This window comes from Thamnophis elegans, chromosome 16 (assembly GCF_009769535.1).
Source record: "Thamnophis elegans isolate rThaEle1 chromosome 16, rThaEle1.pri, whole genome shotgun sequence".
Lineage (NCBI taxonomy): Eukaryota > Metazoa > Chordata > Lepidosauria > Squamata > Colubridae > Thamnophis > Thamnophis elegans.
The window spans coordinates 8712563-8731906 of record NC_045556.1 but is presented as its reverse complement, the minus strand read 5'-3'; the positions used below and the strand labels follow the sequence as shown (position 1 = coordinate 8731906).

Genomic DNA, 19344 nt, shown 5'->3' with positions numbered 1-19344 from the left:
GATGACCTCCTTAAAGTCGGGAGCGTCCTGGATCCCAGGGTCAGCGTAGACAGCAACTTGTTTGTCTACAGTAAATCCGAAATCTTTTTGAATAAGGACCGATCCCTTATCCCGAACATCAAGCACCTGGTCCACTTAGACTGGGTTTCCAAGGAAGATGGTTCCCATATCCTTACGGTCGGGGTCGGCGCAAATATATTCATGTACGGACGCATCTCGGGAGTTGTGACGGAACAAACCAGCAGCAAAGATGGCGTGGCGGTCATTACTTTACCGCTTGGCGGGAGCATCAAGCAAGGCATCAAGTCCAGATGGATACTTCTGAGATCCATTGATTTGGTGTCTTCGGTGGATGGCACCCCTTCCCTTCCCGTTTCCCTTTCTTGGGTGCGAGATGGTATCCTGGTGGTGGGAATGGACTGTGAAATGCACGTCTATGCCCAGTGGAAGCATGTCCTAAAATCTGGGAATGCAGAAAGCAACGGTTTCCCCCTTGATGACTCCCCCGTGACGGACCCGTTGAAGGCTAGCTCGCTCGCCAAAAAAGCCAGCATCATTGACGGAGCGGGCGTGATGGATGACGTCTTCGGTACCCCCACCGTCATTCAAGACGGTGGGCTGTTCGAAGCCGCTTTCGTCCTTTCGCCAACTCTGCCCCAGTATCATCCCACCCAGCTTCTGGAGCTGATGGACTTGGGGAAAGTCCGCAGAGCGAAAGCTATCCTCTCCCACCTCGTCAAATGCATCGCAGGCGAAGTCGCTATCGTGAAAGACCCGGAAGCGGCCGACGGGGGCTCCAAGCGCCATCTCTCCCGCACGATCAGCGTGAGTGGCAGTACAGCAAAGGATGCCGTCACCACCGGGAAGGAAGGCACGCGGGATTACACTGAGATTGATTCTATCCCGCCGCTACCGTTGTATGCCTTGCTGTCAGCCGACCAAGACTCCACCTACAAAACGGAGGAAGCCCCTAAACAAATCAAAGACCTGAGAGATCGTAGGAAGAGGAAGGCTGAGGATCAATACTCCGATCTTTTCCAGGTCCAGCAGGTCACCACCGATGACTTCATCGATTTCGAGCCAGAGAGAAGAGAACATAAATCCAAAGTGATTAACCTCTCCCAGTATGGACCAACGTACTTTGGCCAAGAGCACGCCAGTGTCCTGTCAAGCCACTTAATGCACTCAAGTTTGCCCGGACTGACTCGGCTGGAGCAAATGTTCTTGGTAGCCCTAGCGGACACTGTGGCCACCACGAGTACTGAGCTGGATGAAAACCGAGACAAGCACTACTCAGGTAATAGCAATAGCACTTAGACTTTGTTACAGTTTCACAGCTCTCTTTAAGTGGTTTACAACATATTGCCCCCCAACAATCTTGGTCCTCATTTTACCGACCTTGGAAGGATGGAAGGCTGAGTCAAACTTGAGCTGGTCAGGATCGAACTGCCAAACTCCTGGCAATCAGCAGAGGTAGCCTGCAATACTGTATTCTAATCCCTGTTCCACCATGCCCCTTCCTTCCTTCCTTCCTTCCTTCCCACTTAGCAATAACACTTAGACTTATATACCACTTCACAATGCTTTATAGCCTTCCTTCCTTTCTTCCTTCCTTCCTTCCTTCCTTGCTTCCTTCCTTCCTTCCTTCCCTCCCTCCCTCCTTCCTTCCCACTTAGCAATAACACTTAGACATATACCACTTCACAATGCTTTAGAGCCTTCCTTCCTTCCTTCCTTCCTTCCTTCCTTCCTTCCTTCCTTCCCACTTAGCAATAACACTTAGACTTATATACCACTTCACAATGCTTTATAGCCTTCCTTCCTTTCTTCCTTCCTTCCTTCCTTCCTTCCTTCCTTCCCTCCCTCCTTCCTTCCTTCCTTCCTTCCTTCCCACTTAACAATAACACTTAGACTTATATACCACTTCACAATGCTTTAGAGCCAGCCTTCCTTCCTTCCTTCCTTCCTTCCTTCCTTCCTTCCTTCCTTCCTTCCTTCCTTCCTTCCCACTTAGCAATAACACTTTGACTTATATACCACTTCACAATGCTTTACAGCCCTCTCTAAGCGGTTTACAGAGTCAGCCTCTTATCCCCAACAATCTGGGTCCTCGTTTTACCCACCTTGGAAGGATGGAAGGCTGAATCAACCTTGAGCCAGTGAGAATCAAGCTCATGGCACTAGGCAGAGTGTGCCTGCAATACTGCATTCTAACTGGAAGGAAGGAAGGAAGGAAGGAAGGAAGGAAGGAAGGAAGGAAGGAAGGAAGGAAGGAAGGAAGGAATAGCACTTAGACTTATATACCGCTTCACAGTGCTTTACAGCCCTATCTAAGCGGTTTACAGAGTCAGCCTCTTGCCCACAAACAATCTGGGTCCTCATTTTACCCACCTGGGAAGGATGGAAGGCTGAATCAACCTTGAGCCTGTTAAATAAGTGGTCCAATCGTTTAGATGATCCTTTCACAAAGTGTACAGAATTCTGATTGCATTGTAGTAAAATGCTTGGTTTGCTTTTCCAGGCAGAGATACTTTAGATGAATGTGGTCTGCGGTATTTGCTAGCCATGCGCTTACACACCTGTCTTCTAACATCCCTTCCGCCTTTATATCGCATGCAGTTACTTCATCAAGGTAATATTTTTTGAACGTAATAAAAGCTAATCAATGAGAAAAAACATGACTGTGTTACTTCTATATGCTTAAAAAAGAAAATTATATTTTAAAAAATGGAAAATGATTTTTTTTGGGCCGTTGTGCAGGGGTTTCGACGTGCCACTTCGCTTGGGCGTTTCACTCGGAAGCAGAGGAAGAACTGATCAATATGATTCCTGCCATTCAAAGGGGAGACCCCCAGTGGTCTGAGCTGAGAGTCATGGGGATAGGCTGGTGGGTCAGGAATATCAACACGCTTCGACGGTGCATGGAAAAGGTAAGCGGGGGTACTATATAGAGCCAACTTGGTCTAGTGGTTAAGGCACCAGGCTAGAAACCAGGAGACTGGGAATTCCAGTGCCGCTTTAGGCATGAAAGCCAGCTGGGAGGCTTTGGGCCAATTACTAAGAGACTGAGAGGTCTAGTCCCTCTTTGCCATGAAAGACAGCTGAGTGACTTTGGAATAATCACCAGGAGACTGAGAGTTCTAGCCCTGCCTTAAGCATAAAAGTTGGCTGGGTGATTTTGGGCTAATCACCAGGAGACTGGGAGTTCTAGTCCCTCCTTAGCCATGAAAGACAGCTGAGTGACTTTGGGCCAATCACCAGGAGACTGGGAGTTCTAGTCCCTCCTTAGCCATGAAAGACAGCTGAGTGGGCCAATCACCAGGAGTCTGGGATTTCTAGTCCCTCCTTGGTCATGAAAGACAGCTGTCTGACTTTGGGCCAATGACCAGGAGACTGGGAGTTCTAGTTTTTCCTTAGCCATGAAAGACAGCTGAGTGACTTTGGGCCAATCACCAGGAGACTGGGATTTCTAGTCCCTCCTTGGCCATGAAAGACAGCTGAGTGACTTTGGGCCAATGACCAGGGGACTGGGAGTTCTAGTCCTGCCTTAGGCATGAAAGACAGCTGAGTAACTTGGGGCCAATCACCAGGAGTCTGGGAACTCTAGTCCTCCTTAGGGGCATGAAAGCCAGCTGGTTGCCTACAATAACAACCTTGCTGGAGGTACCAACTATATGTATGTATGTATGTATGTATGTATGTATGTATGTATGTATGTATGTAGCACGGTTTTCCCGGAGGAGAGGGAATCAGAGTATTTTTTTCAAATATCCGTACATTGTATAGGGGTCTCCTACCCTGAATGACACTGCGTGTCGATGATGTTGTAGAAAAGAAGGGACACACAAGCAAGCTCTTCAGAGAAGGAATAGTTTATTTGTGCAGGTTCATAGCAAAGAATAAATGGCCTGAACACTGAGTGAAATTCAGGAACTTCCTTATATAGTTTATCGCTTTCAGCTAAAGCCATCTGTTAGTTTTGGAAACACCCCTCAAGATTTGCCCTTGAGTTACAGCAACATTATGTCTACAGGATGTCATAATACATAGGTCAGCCAACGGACATACATAGCTCGTATTTTGAGGAACTAACAATATGTGTCTACCAAACAGATTAACAGCCAAGCCAGCAAATGGGCTAAAATAGATGCTTCGCTTCCGCATATTTCATGTGCAGACTTCCTTCTAACCCGTGTCTAACCGCACTATGTCCCAAAAGCAAACCTTGCAATTTCTACATGAACAGTTAAAGCTTAATATCATGAAACTCTAGTTTTGGTTCAGGCTTGAGGCCTACTTTGGTTCAGCCTGCCACCTTAATGACATGTTGCCCCCTTCTGTTCAATGCTCCACAGGTTGCAAAAGCCGCCTTCCAGAGGAACAACGATGCACTAGACGCCGCTCTTTTTTACCTTGCAATGAAGAAGAAGGCCGTGGTCTGGGGATTATTTCGGTAAGTAAGTAAGGCGAGGAAATTGGTCCAGGGTGTCAGGCATGGTTTACAAGAGGCTTCTGCGAAACAACAGGAACGTGGGCTTCTGGATGCTAACCGCAGTGTAACCTGGGTATCAGTGGTGGGTTTCAAAAAAATTTTGAACCTACTCTGTGGGTGTGGCCTCCTTTGTGGGGGTGGCTTGCCGGCCATGTGACCTGGTGGGAGTGGCTTGCCGGCCATGTGTTCTCTCTCTCCCTCTCTCTCTCTCTCTCTCTTTCCTTCCTTTTGTCTCTCTGTCCCTTTTTCCTTTTTTTCTTTCATCTCTCACTTTTTCTTTCTTTTCTTCTTTATTTATTTCTTCCTTCCTTTCTCTTTCTCTCCCTGTGTGAGTCTGTGTGTGGGTGTGTGAGTGGTGGGTTTCAAAATTTTTTGGAACCTCTCCTGTAGGTGTGGCCTGCTTTCCGGGTCCATTAAATCCTGGCTATTCCGGCAGGCTGGGGGCTGTTAAAGCACCCAGCCCCGTCTTAATTGTGACTGTTGTGGATTTTTAAATTGTTTGTATTGTCTTATTTATTCCCTCCCCTGTTTATTGTGAGCCGCCCGGAGTCCTTCGGGAGTGGGCGGCATACAAAACCAAGAAACCTAACCTAACCTAACCACTGGTGGAACCTCTTCTAACCGGTTCGGTAGATTTGACGAACCGGTTCTACCGAACTGGTGCGAACTGGTAGGAACCCACCTCTGCTGGGTATATTTACTTAGATGTAAATCCTGCTCAGTCAGAGATATACCCTACTGTGGTGGCTCAAAATGCAGCTTGGTGATATTTCCCTGCAGTTCCCAGCACGATGAGAAGATGACCCAGTTCTTCAGCCACAATTTCAGTGAGGACAAATGGCGCAGAGCTGCCCTGAAAAATGCCTTCGCTCTCCTGGGGAAACAGCGGTTTGAGCAATCAGCAGCTTTCTTCTTATTGGCGGGGTCGTTAAAGGATGCCATCGAGGTATGGGTTCAAAAAACACCGTGTGAGCTCAGAGGGAAGGCGGGACGGATGGGTGGGTGGCCAAACAGGTGGATACGTGGAGGGTTGTGTAGATGGAAGGATGGATAGGTGGCTGTGTTGATGGACCAACGGAAAGATGGATGGATTGGTGAGTGATTGTGTGGATGAATAGATGCACGGATCCATGAATAGGTGCATCGATGGATAGATGGATGATTTTGTCAATGGGCGGATGGATGGATGGATGGATGGATGGATGGATGGATAAATGTGTTGATGGATGGACAAATAGATAGTGCTTGGCTGAATGGATGGACAGACAGACTGATAAATGTGTGCACGGATGGACAGATGAACTGGTGGGTGATTGTGTAGATGCATGGATAGGTGTGTTGATGGACAAATGGTTATTTTGTCAATGGACTGATGGTGGTGGTTGGATGAGTGAACAAATGGTGAGTGTGTTGGACAGACGGATGTGTAGGTGTGTGGATGGATGGATGGATAGACAAACAGATGTGTGGGTATGTGGGTAAAAGAATGACATAGATGGCTGTGTCAGTGGACTGATGGATAGGTAGATGTATTAATGGATGGATGGACAGGTGAGTGGGTTGTATGGATGGACGGACAGGTGTGTTGGTGTGTGGATGAACTGATAGGAGAATTGGAGAATGTCTTAGTGGACCATTAAATGGAAAGTTTCTTTCGTTTATCTCTGCCCTTAATTTAATACTGGCTTCTGTGTTGTAATTTTGCTTTTGGATAAATAAATTACATGGTATTTAGAGGCCGCCCAGAGTCCTTCGGGATTGGGCGGCCTTTAAATTCATTAAATCAAATCAAATCAAGACCTTCTTTGTGCTTCCCTTCCCACCCACAGGTATGTCTTGAGAAGATGGAAGACATCCAGCTGGCTTTAATCATTGCTCGTTTGTATGAATCTGAGTTTGAAATCTCCTCCACCTACACAGCCATCCTTTACGAGAAGATTTTGGGCTGTAAGAAAGATGGAACCGGGTTCTGTTGCACAAATTTGCACCCAGATCCTTTCTTGAGAAGTCTGGCCTACTGGGTTATGAAGGAGTACACAAGAGCCCTTGATACCTTACTGGAACAAACCCCCAAAGAAGAGGATGAAAATCCAGGTGAAGAAATGTCAGATTATTTTGGAGAAGCTCGGTCTTGAATGGGGAAGGTAGACAGATAGATTCTGCGGCATCTTTGGTGGCCTCTGAGCTTGGTTGTTTTCTTGTCCAACTTCTGGCCATCAGGGCAACCAAGCTCAGATGGAGAGCAACAAGGACACCACAGTTCAATCCTTAGCTACAGATATTCTCGTCTAAAGGTGTGTTTGTTGTATAAGATGTTGATAGTCACTGTTCTGACCTAGGCATCCCCAAACCACAAAGCAGACTCCTGGTCCTGACAAAAAAAAAACCCTTTTTATTAAGTTACTGTGAACTCCTCTCATTCACATCCAGCAAAGTCTTTCAAGGGAGGATTTACAGCCACAGACCTTATCTGGCTTGGAGAGCTGCCAGGTCGAGATCTGCAGAAGTTGGCAAGGAGACTCGGAGCGTCACGAACCAATTACGCGAACTAATTGTCTCCTGCAAACTCCACTCCCCTTTCGCTCCTCTTTTATTTCCTCAGGGAGGGGCCATTCATCATCCACCTGTAGCCTTACTTCCAAGTCAACCCCTGCTCTTTAGCTGTTCCCTTTGTCTGGCAAGTCTGCACATGCGCACACTGGGAACAGGCTCCAGCTGTTCTTCTGCCTCACTGATGTCTGACTCTGAAGGCAGATGATAACTGGCATACGGCTCTGGCCCCCTCTCTGCCCTCCGACGCAGAGCCCTCATCAGAGCCTTCCCCAGACTCCAGGACTGGCCCAGGTTCCTCCCCAACCTCCTCACTGTCCGAATCTGCTGCCAGCTCCTCTGGTGGGTCACAACGGTCACGTTGTATGTTTATCAACACACTTAATGTGGTTAACTTTGCTATTCTATTTGTTTGTACAACCTCACTTAGATTTATGTAATTATGGGTCACTTCAGTGTAGATTGTTGGGTATCTTCCTACCTTTAAAGAACAGGTTCATTCATAAATGGGTTCAGAATGTATCTTAATCAACATCTGGGTTCATTTGGGTGGAAGACTAACAGATCAGCAGCCGTGCTCTACATGGGGCAGCCCTTGAAGAATATTCGGAGACTTCAGCTTGTCCAGAATGCAGCCGCGTGAGCGATCGTGGGTGTACCTCGGTTCACCCACGTAACACCTATCCTCCGCGAGCTGCACTGGCTGCCTATTGGTCTCCGGATACGCTTCAAGGCGCTAGTCGTCACTTATAAAGCCCTTCATGGTATTGGACCTGGGTACTTGAGAGACCGCCTGCTGCCAATTACCTCCACTAGACCGATTAGATCCCACAGACTAGGCCTCCTCCGAATCCCATCCACCGGCCAGTGTCGACTGGAGACTACCCGGAGGAGAGCCTTCTCTGTGGCTGCTCCGACCCTCTGGAACGAGCTCCCCGTGGAGATTCGAACCCTCACCAACCTCCAGGCCTTCCGCAAAGCCCTCAAAACCTGGCTGTTCCGACAGGCCTGGGGCTAAAGAGCTGTTGCCCCTGTCTCGAATGGTATGACTGTTGTGAGTTTTTTAAATTATATATTGTTATGTTGTTTTTAAATTTTGTCTGTATCCCTCTTCCCCGGTTTGAGTTGTGAGCCACCCTGAGTCCCCCTTCGGGGGAAAAGGGCGGCATACAAATACAATAAACTGAACTGAACTTGCAAGATGGACCAGAAATTGCAAGATTGCACAATTAACCAAGTAGCAACCCATCTGCCATAGATCGTGTAGAGATCTTGTAGCAGTTTCAAAGCCACCAAATAACATTCTATTGAGATTCTCAATCATCCAGGTCATGGTGGTCCCAAAAGGCCACTGGATTTTCTTTTGGGGGGGGGGTTTCTTCCCTTTGAAACCATTTTCCTTCTCATTCAAGAAGCTTCTTCATTCTAACTGACTTCCATTCCCCACCAGTCAGTTAGAATTGAAGATGCTCCTTGGATGAGAAGTGAAACGTTTTTAAAGGAGGGGGGGGAAAAAACAGGACACTCCTAAGGAAATTCCAGATAGCCTATGCTTAAGATCAGGAATGATTTAAATTGTTCAAAGTTAGTGTAACAGGAAGAAGCTAAGATCAATGTAGAGATGTTATTAACCCTTTTTTTATTTCTTTTGTCTCAATATATTTTAGACTGTGATTGTTAAAAATCTTTTTTTTTTAAAGATTTTATTGGTAAAAAGAAAATACAACATCCATAACTTGTAAAAAACAATACAACTACATTTCAAGATATTCCCATACTATCAAATCATTATAAACATCAAAGGTTAGGTATCTTATTCCTTCCCTCCCTCTTCTCTTCCCTCATTTCTTCTTTTCCATACCCTTTTCTTCCCTCCCCCCTTACTTCCTTCTCCCCTGCCTTCCCTCCTTTCTTTTCTCCTTTCCTTCCCCCTCCTTTCCCTCCCTCGGTCCCCCCCTCCTTCTCACATACCTTTCCTCCTTCCCTTCCTCTTTCCCTCCTCCTTCCTTTTCTCTTAATCTCCCTCCTTTCCTCCCTCCTTCCTTCCTTCCTTTCAACTCTCCTTCTCTCTTTCTTTCCCTCCCTCTTTCCCTCTTTACTACCCTCTCCTCTTCCCTCCCTCCTTCCTCCCCCGGTTTCTTCTCTTTCTTCTCTCCTTCTTTCTTCCCACCTTCTTTCCCTTCTCTTCTTTCTCTTCCTCCTCCTTATCCTTCCCCCCTTCTTCTGTCTTTCCTGTTCCTCTCCTTTCTCCTCTCCATCCTGACTTCCCTACTATCCTCCTTCCCTCCCCTCTAACCTTTGTTACATTAACATATTTTCCTCTGCTGAGGACAACCTGGTTCTCTTTTCCTTTCCTTGCTTAAGGAGGCAAGGATTGTAAATCCTCTCGCCTCATCTAAAATGAAATTTAATTGCTAATTCCAAGCAGGTAGTTATAGTGGATTTCCTATCAGCTTTTTAAAGTTTTCCCAACATTGTGGTCTAACCAAATTGCTCGACAGTGGGTTCTCACCCCTAATACATTTCTCCTTTCGCTTATCTCTCAGTTGTTGTATATTGTTCATTTGAGTTATTGGTTTAATCGTATTAGATTGTTAAAAATCTATACCGTGTACGGGCTCTGGGAAGTTGGGGGGAGGGGGAGGGAGGTGGGGTGTTTGTGGGGAGGGGAGGGGAGGGGGGGACATATACTATATGTTAGATTTCAACGTAATGCGATTTCACATGTATACTGTTTCTCTTTAATTTCTCCGTAAAAATAGGACAAGCTGAATACATTGACATATAGTAGAAATACACCAAGGGGAGGAGGAGTGGGATAGAAGGCAGATGGGTAGAGTGGGCGGGAGAGAGGATGGGAGGGAGGGTGAGAAGGAAGGGAGGGAGTGGACTGGGAGAGAGGAGTGGTAGAGGGGAAGGGGAAGTAGGGTAGAGGGGGATGATGGAGGGAAGATAGTAAGTTGGAGAGGGGTGGAAGAAAGAGGTGTATGGAGAGCGGAAGAGGTATATTGGGTTTCTATTTGAGTTTGAGTTTGAGTTTTATTTTATTTATATTTCTGGGGGTATTGTTGACAAGAGGAAGTGCTGTGTTTATTGTTTAATGTTGTATGGCCCCGGTTATGCACAGTATATATGTGCCTGTATGAAAATGAAAAATGGAAAATAAAAACATTTTAGCAGGAAAAAAAAACAAAAAACAAGACACTCCAGCTGTCTTTTGGGAAAAGAAGTGCCTTTGGGTCTACCAGAGGACCATGCCTTTCTTGACTGGGACCCACAGGTATTCTTCGGTCCCAAAGGGCCCCCTCGGCTGCTAAATTTGGGGTGACAGATGTTCAGGGAAAGCCTCAACAACCTTCTTTCCATTTTCTCTAGTGATTGTCAAATCCTGCAACCCCGTGGTGTTCAGTTTCTACAATTACCTGCGTACCCACCCTTTGCTCATCCGAAGGAATTTCTGCTCGCCTGATGGGACATTAGCAACGTTGGGATTGCAGGCGGATAAAAGTTTTGTGGACAAGATCAACCTCATCGAACGGAAGCTCTTCTTCACCACAGCAAATGCTCATTTCAAAGTCGGCTGCCCTGTCCTGGCTCTGGAAGTGCTTTCGAAACTTCCCAAAATAAGAAGCAAGCCCGTACTTTCACCCAAGAAAGGAGAAGCCACACCAGTAACGCAGAATGGCCTGAAGGTAGACCTAATCGGGTTAGACGAAGGCAGCGCGGCCAACTGGTCGCAGCCGGTGGGCACGACGGAAGCTTCCTCCCTGGTGGACTGGGGCAAACCATTGATAACCTTTGAAGACGAACCTCTGAAACTTGACTGGGGGAATGAGCAAAGCAGTTTACTTGATGACGAAGAGGAGAAAGGTTTGATGATGAACAACCTGGAAAGTAAAGAACAAGAGGTCAAAAGTCCCGATCCCAGTCAAGGTGAGGAAGGTGAGGTCGACAAAACGGAGGTCGATGTGATTGCGGAACAGCTCAAGTTCCGGGCCTGCCTCAAAATCCTCATGACGGAGTTGAGAACGTTGGCCACGGGCTACGAAGTCGACGGCGGGAAGCTCCGTTTCCAGTTGTACAACTGGCTGGAGAAAGAGATCGCCGCCTTGCACGAAATCTGCAACCACGAGGCCACCCAGAGCAAAGAGGACAGCCAAGCCGACAGCCAAGTCAGCGGGGATCTCTTGGGTCACCAAGAGATGGGGGAGAAGACGCCGCCGGGCTCCTACGAGTGGCATCAGATCGAGCGGAGGCGGTTGCAAGCCAAGCGAGAGCACGCGGAGCGGCGGAAATGGTGGCTCCAGAAAAACCAGGCGCTTCTCCGGGTTTTCCTCAGCTATTGCAGCCTTCACGGGGCGCAGGGCGGCGGCCTGGCTTCCGTAAGAATGGAGCTGAAGTTCTTGTTACAGGAATCTCAGCAGGTAAGGAGGTTCACTTGAGGGAAGCCAGATTCTCTTTTAACAGCCCGGTTACTTATTTAACAACTGCATTACTCATTTAAGAGCGGCGGGGATTCATCTAACAACTGTGGCAAGAAACGTTGTAGAAATGAGGCAAAATTCACTGAACCACTGTCTCAATCAGCAACGCAAACTTTGGGGCTCAGTTATGGTCTTAAGTCGTGGACATCCTGGAAGCTCTTTGCCTAAAGCAGAAAAAAAAATGATTTATGATTTGTGTTTTGAAGATTAGAAAGAAACGGATAATAGAAAAAAAAAGTGAAGGGTTTTTTTTGTAACAGAAAAGTAAGAAGCTTCTCTATATTTCTTTTTATTCTTTCTGCTTTTTTCCTCCCTTTGGGGTTCTTCCCTGCTTTTGTTCACTGTTTGTTCGTGCTGGTTTTTACATCCTTTGCAAAGCTTTTTTATATATATAACTGATGAGAGCTAAATAGCTTGAAATAGATCTATACTAGTCTCCCTTTATTTATTTATCAGCACAAATACAACACATATATATATTTGCTGATAAATAAATAAAGGGAGACTAGTATAGATCTATTTCAAGCTATTTAGCTCTCATTAGCTAGCCATACCCTTACTGGGATTCGAACCTGGGCTGTATTACATATTAGGCAGATGGGTTAACCACAAGGCCACAAGGTTCTCCTCCTTTATCAGCTGAGCCAGGGAAATAGGTATGTATTTAGTGTCACAACCCCTTTATTTATTTATCAGCACAAACACAATCTCCCTTTATTTATTTATCAGCACAAATACAATACAAATGTAACAAAGGCAACAGTAGAAATATTGGGTTTCTGTCTGGATGGTCTCTTGTGACGAGCCGATAGACAGAGAAAGGAAGCAGTTAGCTTCCTCCCATAATTGGGCATACCAGGGGTTGTGACACTAAATACATGTGTGTGTGTGTGTGTGTGTGTGTGTGTGTGTGTGTGTGTGTATGTATGTATGTATATATGTGTGTGTGTGTGTGTGTGTATATATATATATATATATATATATATATATATATATATATATATATATATAATTTTATAATTTTATAATTTTATAATTTTATAATTTTATAATTTTATAATTTTATAATTTTATAATTTTATAATTTTATAATTTTATAATTTTATAATTTTATAATTTTATAATTTTATAATTTTATAATTTTATAATTTTATAATTTTATAATTTTATAATTTTATAATTTTATAATTTTATAATTTTATAATTTTATAATTTTATAATTTTATAATTTATAATTTTATAATTTTATAATTTTATAATTTTATAATTTTATAATTTTATAATTTTATAATTTTATAATTTTATAATTTTATAATTTTATAATTTTATAATTTTATAATTTTATAATTTTATAATTTTATAATTTTATAATTTTATAATTTTATAATTTTATAATTTTATAATTTTATAATTTTATAATTTTATAATTTTATAATTTTATAATTTTATAATTTTATAATTTTATAATTTTATAATTTTATAATTTTATAATTTTATAATTTTATAATTTTATAATTTTATAATTTTATAATTTTATAATTTTATAATTTTATAATTTTATAATTTTATAATTTTATACACATAAACATATCAACAGAAACAGACACATAACTTAAAAACAACATAGGAACAAGAAGTTATCGTATATCATACAGCAGTTCCGAATCGGTTTCTTTGCAGTTAGTGTTTTCCCTTCTATATATTTCTATCTTGCATTCATGGTCCCCTTATTCGTTATCCATTTTTATGTGCAATTCTACATTTATTTATACTTAGCTATTTATAACCAAATATTATTTACCTATATTGTGCTTTATATTCTTACTGTTGTTTATTCTCTTACATACAATTATAGGTATACATTCACATAGTTATTCTTTTTCTTTACCATTCTTATACTATTGTTATTCCATTTAAAAGGTTATAAGGTATAGTTTGGATTGCTTTGTTTACCATCCCTAGCACCTGCTGTATCACCACCTTATCTTCTCTTTCTTTTCTTTTCTCCCTCCCTTCCTTCTCTATTTCCTTCCTTCCTCCTCTACTTCCCCTTCTTCCTTCCCTTACCTCTCCCCTATTCCTACCCTTTGCAAAGCTTTTAATGTGTGTGTTTTTTTCAAAAGAGAACAATGGTTGATTCTCAGTTCTGCCACTTCCCCCCCCCCCCCGCTTTCATCAGGAAACTACCGTCAAACAGCTGCAGTCGCCACTTCCGCTACCCACAACGTTACCGCTACTCTCAGCCAGCATCGCTGCCACAAAAACGGTGATTGCCAATCCCGTCCTCTACCTAAACAACCACATCCACGATATCCTTTACACGATTGTCCAGATGAAAATGCCCCCACATCCAAACGTCGAAGATGTCAAGGTAAGAAAATGGGAACGTCCACCTTGAGTGCTGAAGGGACAGACTCCCCCCCCCCCCCCAAAAAAAAAGAAGGGAGCATGGAGCTTCTGGTCTATATGGGTTTGGATTGGATCTGCCAGGTCACTTCCCCATCCAAAATGGGGAAGGCGTGGTCTTCGGGGTATTGCTGAACTACAACTCACAGCATTCCTCCTTGTTGCATATCGTTGGCAAGTGCTGCATGAGGCTGTAGTACAGATAGAGTTGGGTCATGAGGTTGGAAGGAATCTTGGAAGTCTTTTCATCCAACCTTCTTTCCAAAACAAAGGTCTCATAGTACAGATACAGCTGTGTCATAAGGTTGGAAGGGATCTTGGAGGACTTTTCATCCAACCTTCTTTCCAAAACAAAGATAACAAAGTACAGATAGAGCTGTGTCATGAGGTTGGAAGGGATCTTGGAGGACTTTTCATCCAACCTTCTTTCCAAAACAAAGATAACATAGTACAGATGGAGCTGTGTCATAAGGTTGGAAGGGATCTTGGAGGACTTTTCATCCAACCTTCTGCCCAAAGCAAAGGTCTTGTAGTACAGATAGAGCTGTGTCATGAGGTTGGAAGGGATCTTGGAAGACTTTTCATCCAACCTTCTTTCCAAAACAAAGGTCTCATAGTACAGATACAGCTGTGTCATAAAGTTGGAAGGGATCTTGGAGGACTTTTCATCCAACCTTCTTTCCAAAACAAAGGTCTTGTAGTACAGATAGAGCTGTGTCATGAGGTTGGAAGAGATCTTGGAGGCCATTTCATCCAAGCTTCTTTCCAAAACAAAGGTCTTGTAGTACAGATAGAGCTGTGTCATGAGGTTGGAAGGAATCTTGGAAGACTTTTCATCCAACCTTCTTTCCAAAACAAAGATCTCATAGTACAGATAGAGCTGTGTCATAAGGTTGGAAGGGATCTTGGAGGCCATTTCATCCAAATTTCTTTCCAAAGCTGAGTGTTTACTGGCCGGATGCCTTCCTGTCGCCATGATGTATTCTTATTGTGCCCAGAGAGAGAAATACTTGCCTCTACCTAGGACTGAACTCACAGCCTCCTGGTTGTGAGGCGAGAGCTCCCCCTCTAGGCCACCTCACCACTCAACAATTCAGCCTGGAAATATATTCATAATATCTTAACCAGTTTTCTTCCGCTTCCATTTTCAGGTCCATACTCTTTATTCTTTAGCTGCTTCCCTTTCTGCATCGATTTATCAAGCCTTATGTGACAGCCATAGCTACAGGTAAGATTTCCTTCGCTGTGCCCTTCTCCCCAGCATGGCTCTGTTGTTCTCCTTTGTGGGACAGAACATGGGGTTGCCACAGATGTGTTGCAATGCTAATTGTGCTCCTGTAGAGGATAGAGACTGTTTTGGATTTTGGTTGAGTGGTAAACAAGATCTCGCTTGATGTATTTGTCTCATGAATCGATTTGGTTTGAATTCAAGTTACCAAAATAGGAATTCAGAGATTCCCTGTAATAAAACTAGCATTGCTGTTAATAACCTTGGTTTCTTGGTTGGGGCTGTTTGGAAGGACTTGCAGGATATTGCAATCAAATCACCCCTGAACAGAATTGACCGATCGAAGCATTGTGTCCTGACCCAGGCTTCCTTAGAAAGCAAGAAGCAAAGTCTTGGTCCCAACAAAACCTTTTTTATTGACACGACTGTGAATTCCTTTCATTCACAGTCAGCCAGGCTTATCAAACAGTCTTTCAAAGGAATGTTTATCCACACGCACCTTATCTCATTTAGAGTTCTGCCAGATCATCAGTTTACAAACACAGGGCAAAGCAAAACTTGGCACAGAGTTTCTCACAAACCGAACTTTCCAGACCGAATGAACGAATTGTTTCCTGCAAAAAACCCTTCCCCGTTCAGTCCTCTTTTGTTTCCCGTGGGAGGGGCCAATCACCTCCAAGGTGTGACTTTACTCTTGAGTCGACCCTGCTTTCTTAGTTGTTCTTGACTTCTGGCAGCTCTCCGCATGCGTGCACTGGGAACAGGCTCCAGCTGTTCTTCTGCCTCACTGCTGTCTAGTTCCTTCTCTGCCTCTGACGCAGAGCCCTCATCTGAGTTTCCCTCAGCCCCCCAGGACTGGGGCCTGTTCCTCCCTAACCTTTTCACTGTCCGACTCTGCTACCAGCTCCACAGGCCGCCAATGGACCACAACACATTGTACCCTCCTGGTCAAGGAGCCCCTTCTGTTTCATCTGTTTTTGTTTGCAGAAATATCCATTGGAATGCTGCTTGTATTGTGCTTGTGTGAGAGAGAGAGAGAGATCTTAAGGCCATTCTAGAGCTCTTGGCTCACAAGTCTTTATGCTTCCAACCCTGCCACTTGCACCAGTGGTGGGTTTCAAAAATTGTTCAAACCTACTCTGTGGGTGTGGCCTCCTTTGTGGGAGTGGCTTGCCACCCATGTGACCGGATGGGAGTGGCTTGCCGCCCATGTGACCAGATATGAAGATGCCGACGACACTTGTCAGAACCACCTTAAATTACTTCACACACAGCACTGGCATGCATAAGAATAGGATGTAAACTTGTTTTTTAAAAGGCATCTTTGGTTTGCGTTAAAACAACTTCAACACATGCAATGTTCCGATTGCACCACAAACGCAGTAGTCATTCTTTCCTTTCCCAGAGGCACTGAGTTTTATAAATAGGAGCATGATAGTGTAGAATAATCATATCCAAGGACCAGTGGTGGGTTTCAAAAAAGTTTGGAACCTCTTCTGTAGGTGTGGCCTGCTTTCCGGGTCCACTGGTGGAACCTCTTCTATCCGGTTCGGTAGATTTGATGAACCGGTTCTACCGAATAGGTGCGAATTGGTAGGAACCCACCTCTGACTTGAACCCTGCCACTAATTTGCCCCATTTTGCTTTGGTGTAAGATTTTTCCATTCTGAGGTAAAGAAAAAAAAAATTTAAAACTTCTTCTTAGCAGTCAGACAGAAACCAATCAGTTCACAGGGATGGTTTACCAAGGGCTGCTGCTCAGCGACCGTCGGCGTCTGAGGACGGAGAGCATCGAAGAACATGTCACGCCGAACTCACTTCCTGCTCAATGGCCTGGTAAGAAAAGCCTCCTTTCTCAATGTCTCCGTGCAACCGTCATGCCAGTTAGACTTCGCTCTGGAAATGAGCATTTGTGAGCTGAACTGCTATCATTTTAAGCTCAGAGGTTTTCCAGTAAGAGCTGAATCAAGCAAATTTCCGTTTTTGAAATGTCTTGCCTGACCTTATTCTCACCTTCTTGATTGCTTAGTAGCACCCTCTAAACTTCTAAAAAAAACTATTAAGCAACCTGGAATTAAGGAGAATCTTCCTAACAGTGAGGATAATTAACCAGTGGAACTGCTGGCCTCCAGAAATTGTGGGCGCTTCATCAGTGGAGGTTTTTAAGACGAAACCAGACAGCCACTTATCTGAAATGGTAGAGGTTATCCTGCTTGAGGGGGCTGGACTAGAAGCACTCCAAGATCCTTCCTAGCTCTATTCTATCCTATCCTATCCTATTCTGAAAAGGATTGTTAACCTTGCTTCCATAAATTTAGCTCACTCGTTTTTTGAGAACATGAAGCATGTGTTTAACTCGGGTCTTTTGAAAGGTTGAGATTTTGAACAATGTTTTAATGAGGTCCCGTTGCTGGCCTTACAGACTAATCTAGGCAGAAGAAGCCACTTTTAGATGGGGGTCTATGACAATTCACATGGCCAACTCGTCACCGCCAACTTGCCATGGCCAACTGCCCGCGAGACAAGAGTTACAGTAATGTTCTGACCCCCCTCATCCGACACCAACACATACTCCGAGCCAAAGATAAGTTACGGCATTTAATTAACAGACAGACAGGTCCTTGGCAGCAAACCAGCACAGACAAGCTTGAGCAACAATCCAGCACAGATAAGCCGTGGCAGCAATCCAGCCTGCCAAGCTCACAATAATGTTCTCCAACATTAGTTCCTGCGTTGACTTCTGCAAGAGAGGCGTGTGCACAAGCAGTCCTTTTATAGTCTGGAGAGGAGCCTAATGACCACCAGCTGAGTGCAATTACCTCCTGTAACTGCGCAACTGTTCCTGACGCCTATTAGCTCTTCGGTGCCGGGCATCCAGGAACAACTCACTGCTGGCGTCCGGCTCACTCTCCCTTGTCTCCTCCCCACTGGTCCAAGGCTCAGGCGCCTCCTGGTGGTCAACCAGCCTCTCTGCACCCTGCTCGGAGTCGGAACCCTGTCCAGGGTCCTCCACATCCTCCAGAGCCAACTCATAGCGCCCCTCGCTGTCGGAGTCTGGTGGCAGCTCTAATGGCTCCTGCTGGGCCACAACACAGCAATATCAAAGAAAAAGGTGAAATCAAATCATTAAAGGAAGGAAGGAGAAACTGAAATGTGAATGACAAAATTCAAATGATTTTTTTCCCATTTATTTTAAACAAAATTGAATTGAGTTATTAAATTATCCCGTGGCGAGTTGGCCCATAGCAAGTTGTTCCTGGCACGTTGTCCCGCTGTGAGTTGGCCAGGGTGAGTTGCCGCATTTTGTCTAGATGGTGCCCATCACCAGTTCCCTCTTCTCTTTTCCCAGGTGTCAGCTCCCTACTCAATCTCTTAAATTCAGCCCAAGACGAGGATCACCCAAAGTTGAACATCTTGCTTTGTGAAGCTGTGGTGGCTGTGTACCTGAGTCTTCTGATCCATGCTCTGGCCACCAATGTTTCCAATGAATTGTTCCGGCTGGCAGCCCATCCCCTGAACAACCGAATGTGGGCAGCAATCTTTGGAGGAGGCGTGAAACTTGTGATTAAACCCAGGCGGCAATCAGAAAATATTCCAGGTAACTCTCTTCAAGGATTTATGGGGAAGTAAGTGCCGAGGTGGCGCAGTGGTTAAATGCAGCACTGCAGGCTACTTCAGCTGACTGCAGTTCAGCAGTTCGGCTGTTCAAATCTCACCGGCTCAGGGTTGACTCAGCCTTCCATCCTTCCGAGGTGGGTAAAATGAGGACCTGGATTGTTATTGGGGGCGATATGCTGACTCTGTAAACCGCTTAGAGAGGGCTGAAAGCCCTATGAAGCGATATATAAGTCTAACTGCTATTGCTATTGCTATTCTCATAATCAGAATGGATGCCTTCCTAGCCCAAGGTTGAGTTTTCTGCCTCCCCAAAGCTATTTCCCCAAGATTAAATTACATCTTTCCTATGTCGAGATTTAAAGGGGTGTTTTGCAAAAGGCCTATTGAATATATAGGGATGTGGTGGCTCAGTGGGTAAGATGCTGAGCTTATTGATCAGAAGGTTGGCAGTTCGGCGGTTTGAATCTCTAGCACCGTGTAACGGAGTTGAGCTCCCATTCCTTGTCCCAGCTTCTGCCAACCTAGCAGTTTGAAAGCATGTAAAAATGCAAGTAGAAAAATAGGAA

At 44.6% G+C, this 19344-nt stretch overlaps 1 protein-coding gene across 5 annotated transcripts in view; it reads left to right on the top strand.

Annotated features, from left to right (window-relative positions):
• The window catches only part of DMXL2 (Dmx like 2), a 93017-nt gene that overhangs the window by 44771 nt on the left and 28902 nt on the right, over nt 1-19344 (top strand). For 3 of the 5 annotated variants that reach the window (XM_032232713.1, XM_032232711.1, XM_032232716.1), the window contains exons 18-28: nt 1-1297; nt 2522-2632; nt 2761-2930; nt 4356-4453; nt 5273-5438; nt 6322-6586; nt 10418-11466; nt 13706-13897; nt 15084-15160; nt 16866-16996; nt 18510-18758. The exon at nt 1-1297 is cut by the window's left edge and continues 380 nt beyond it. In XM_032232713.1, the coding sequence (XP_032088604.1) occupies nt 1-1297; nt 2522-2632; nt 2761-2930; nt 4356-4453; nt 5273-5438; nt 6322-6586; nt 10418-11466; nt 13706-13897; nt 15084-15160; nt 16866-16996; nt 18510-18758 (3805 nt within the window). The remainder of the gene's footprint in view (nt 1298-2521; nt 2633-2760; nt 2931-4355; nt 4454-5272; nt 5439-6321; nt 6587-10417; nt 11467-13705; nt 13898-15083; nt 15161-16865; nt 16997-18509; nt 18759-19344) is intronic. The other 2 variants (XM_032232715.1, XM_032232712.1) reach the window with 1 other exon arrangement.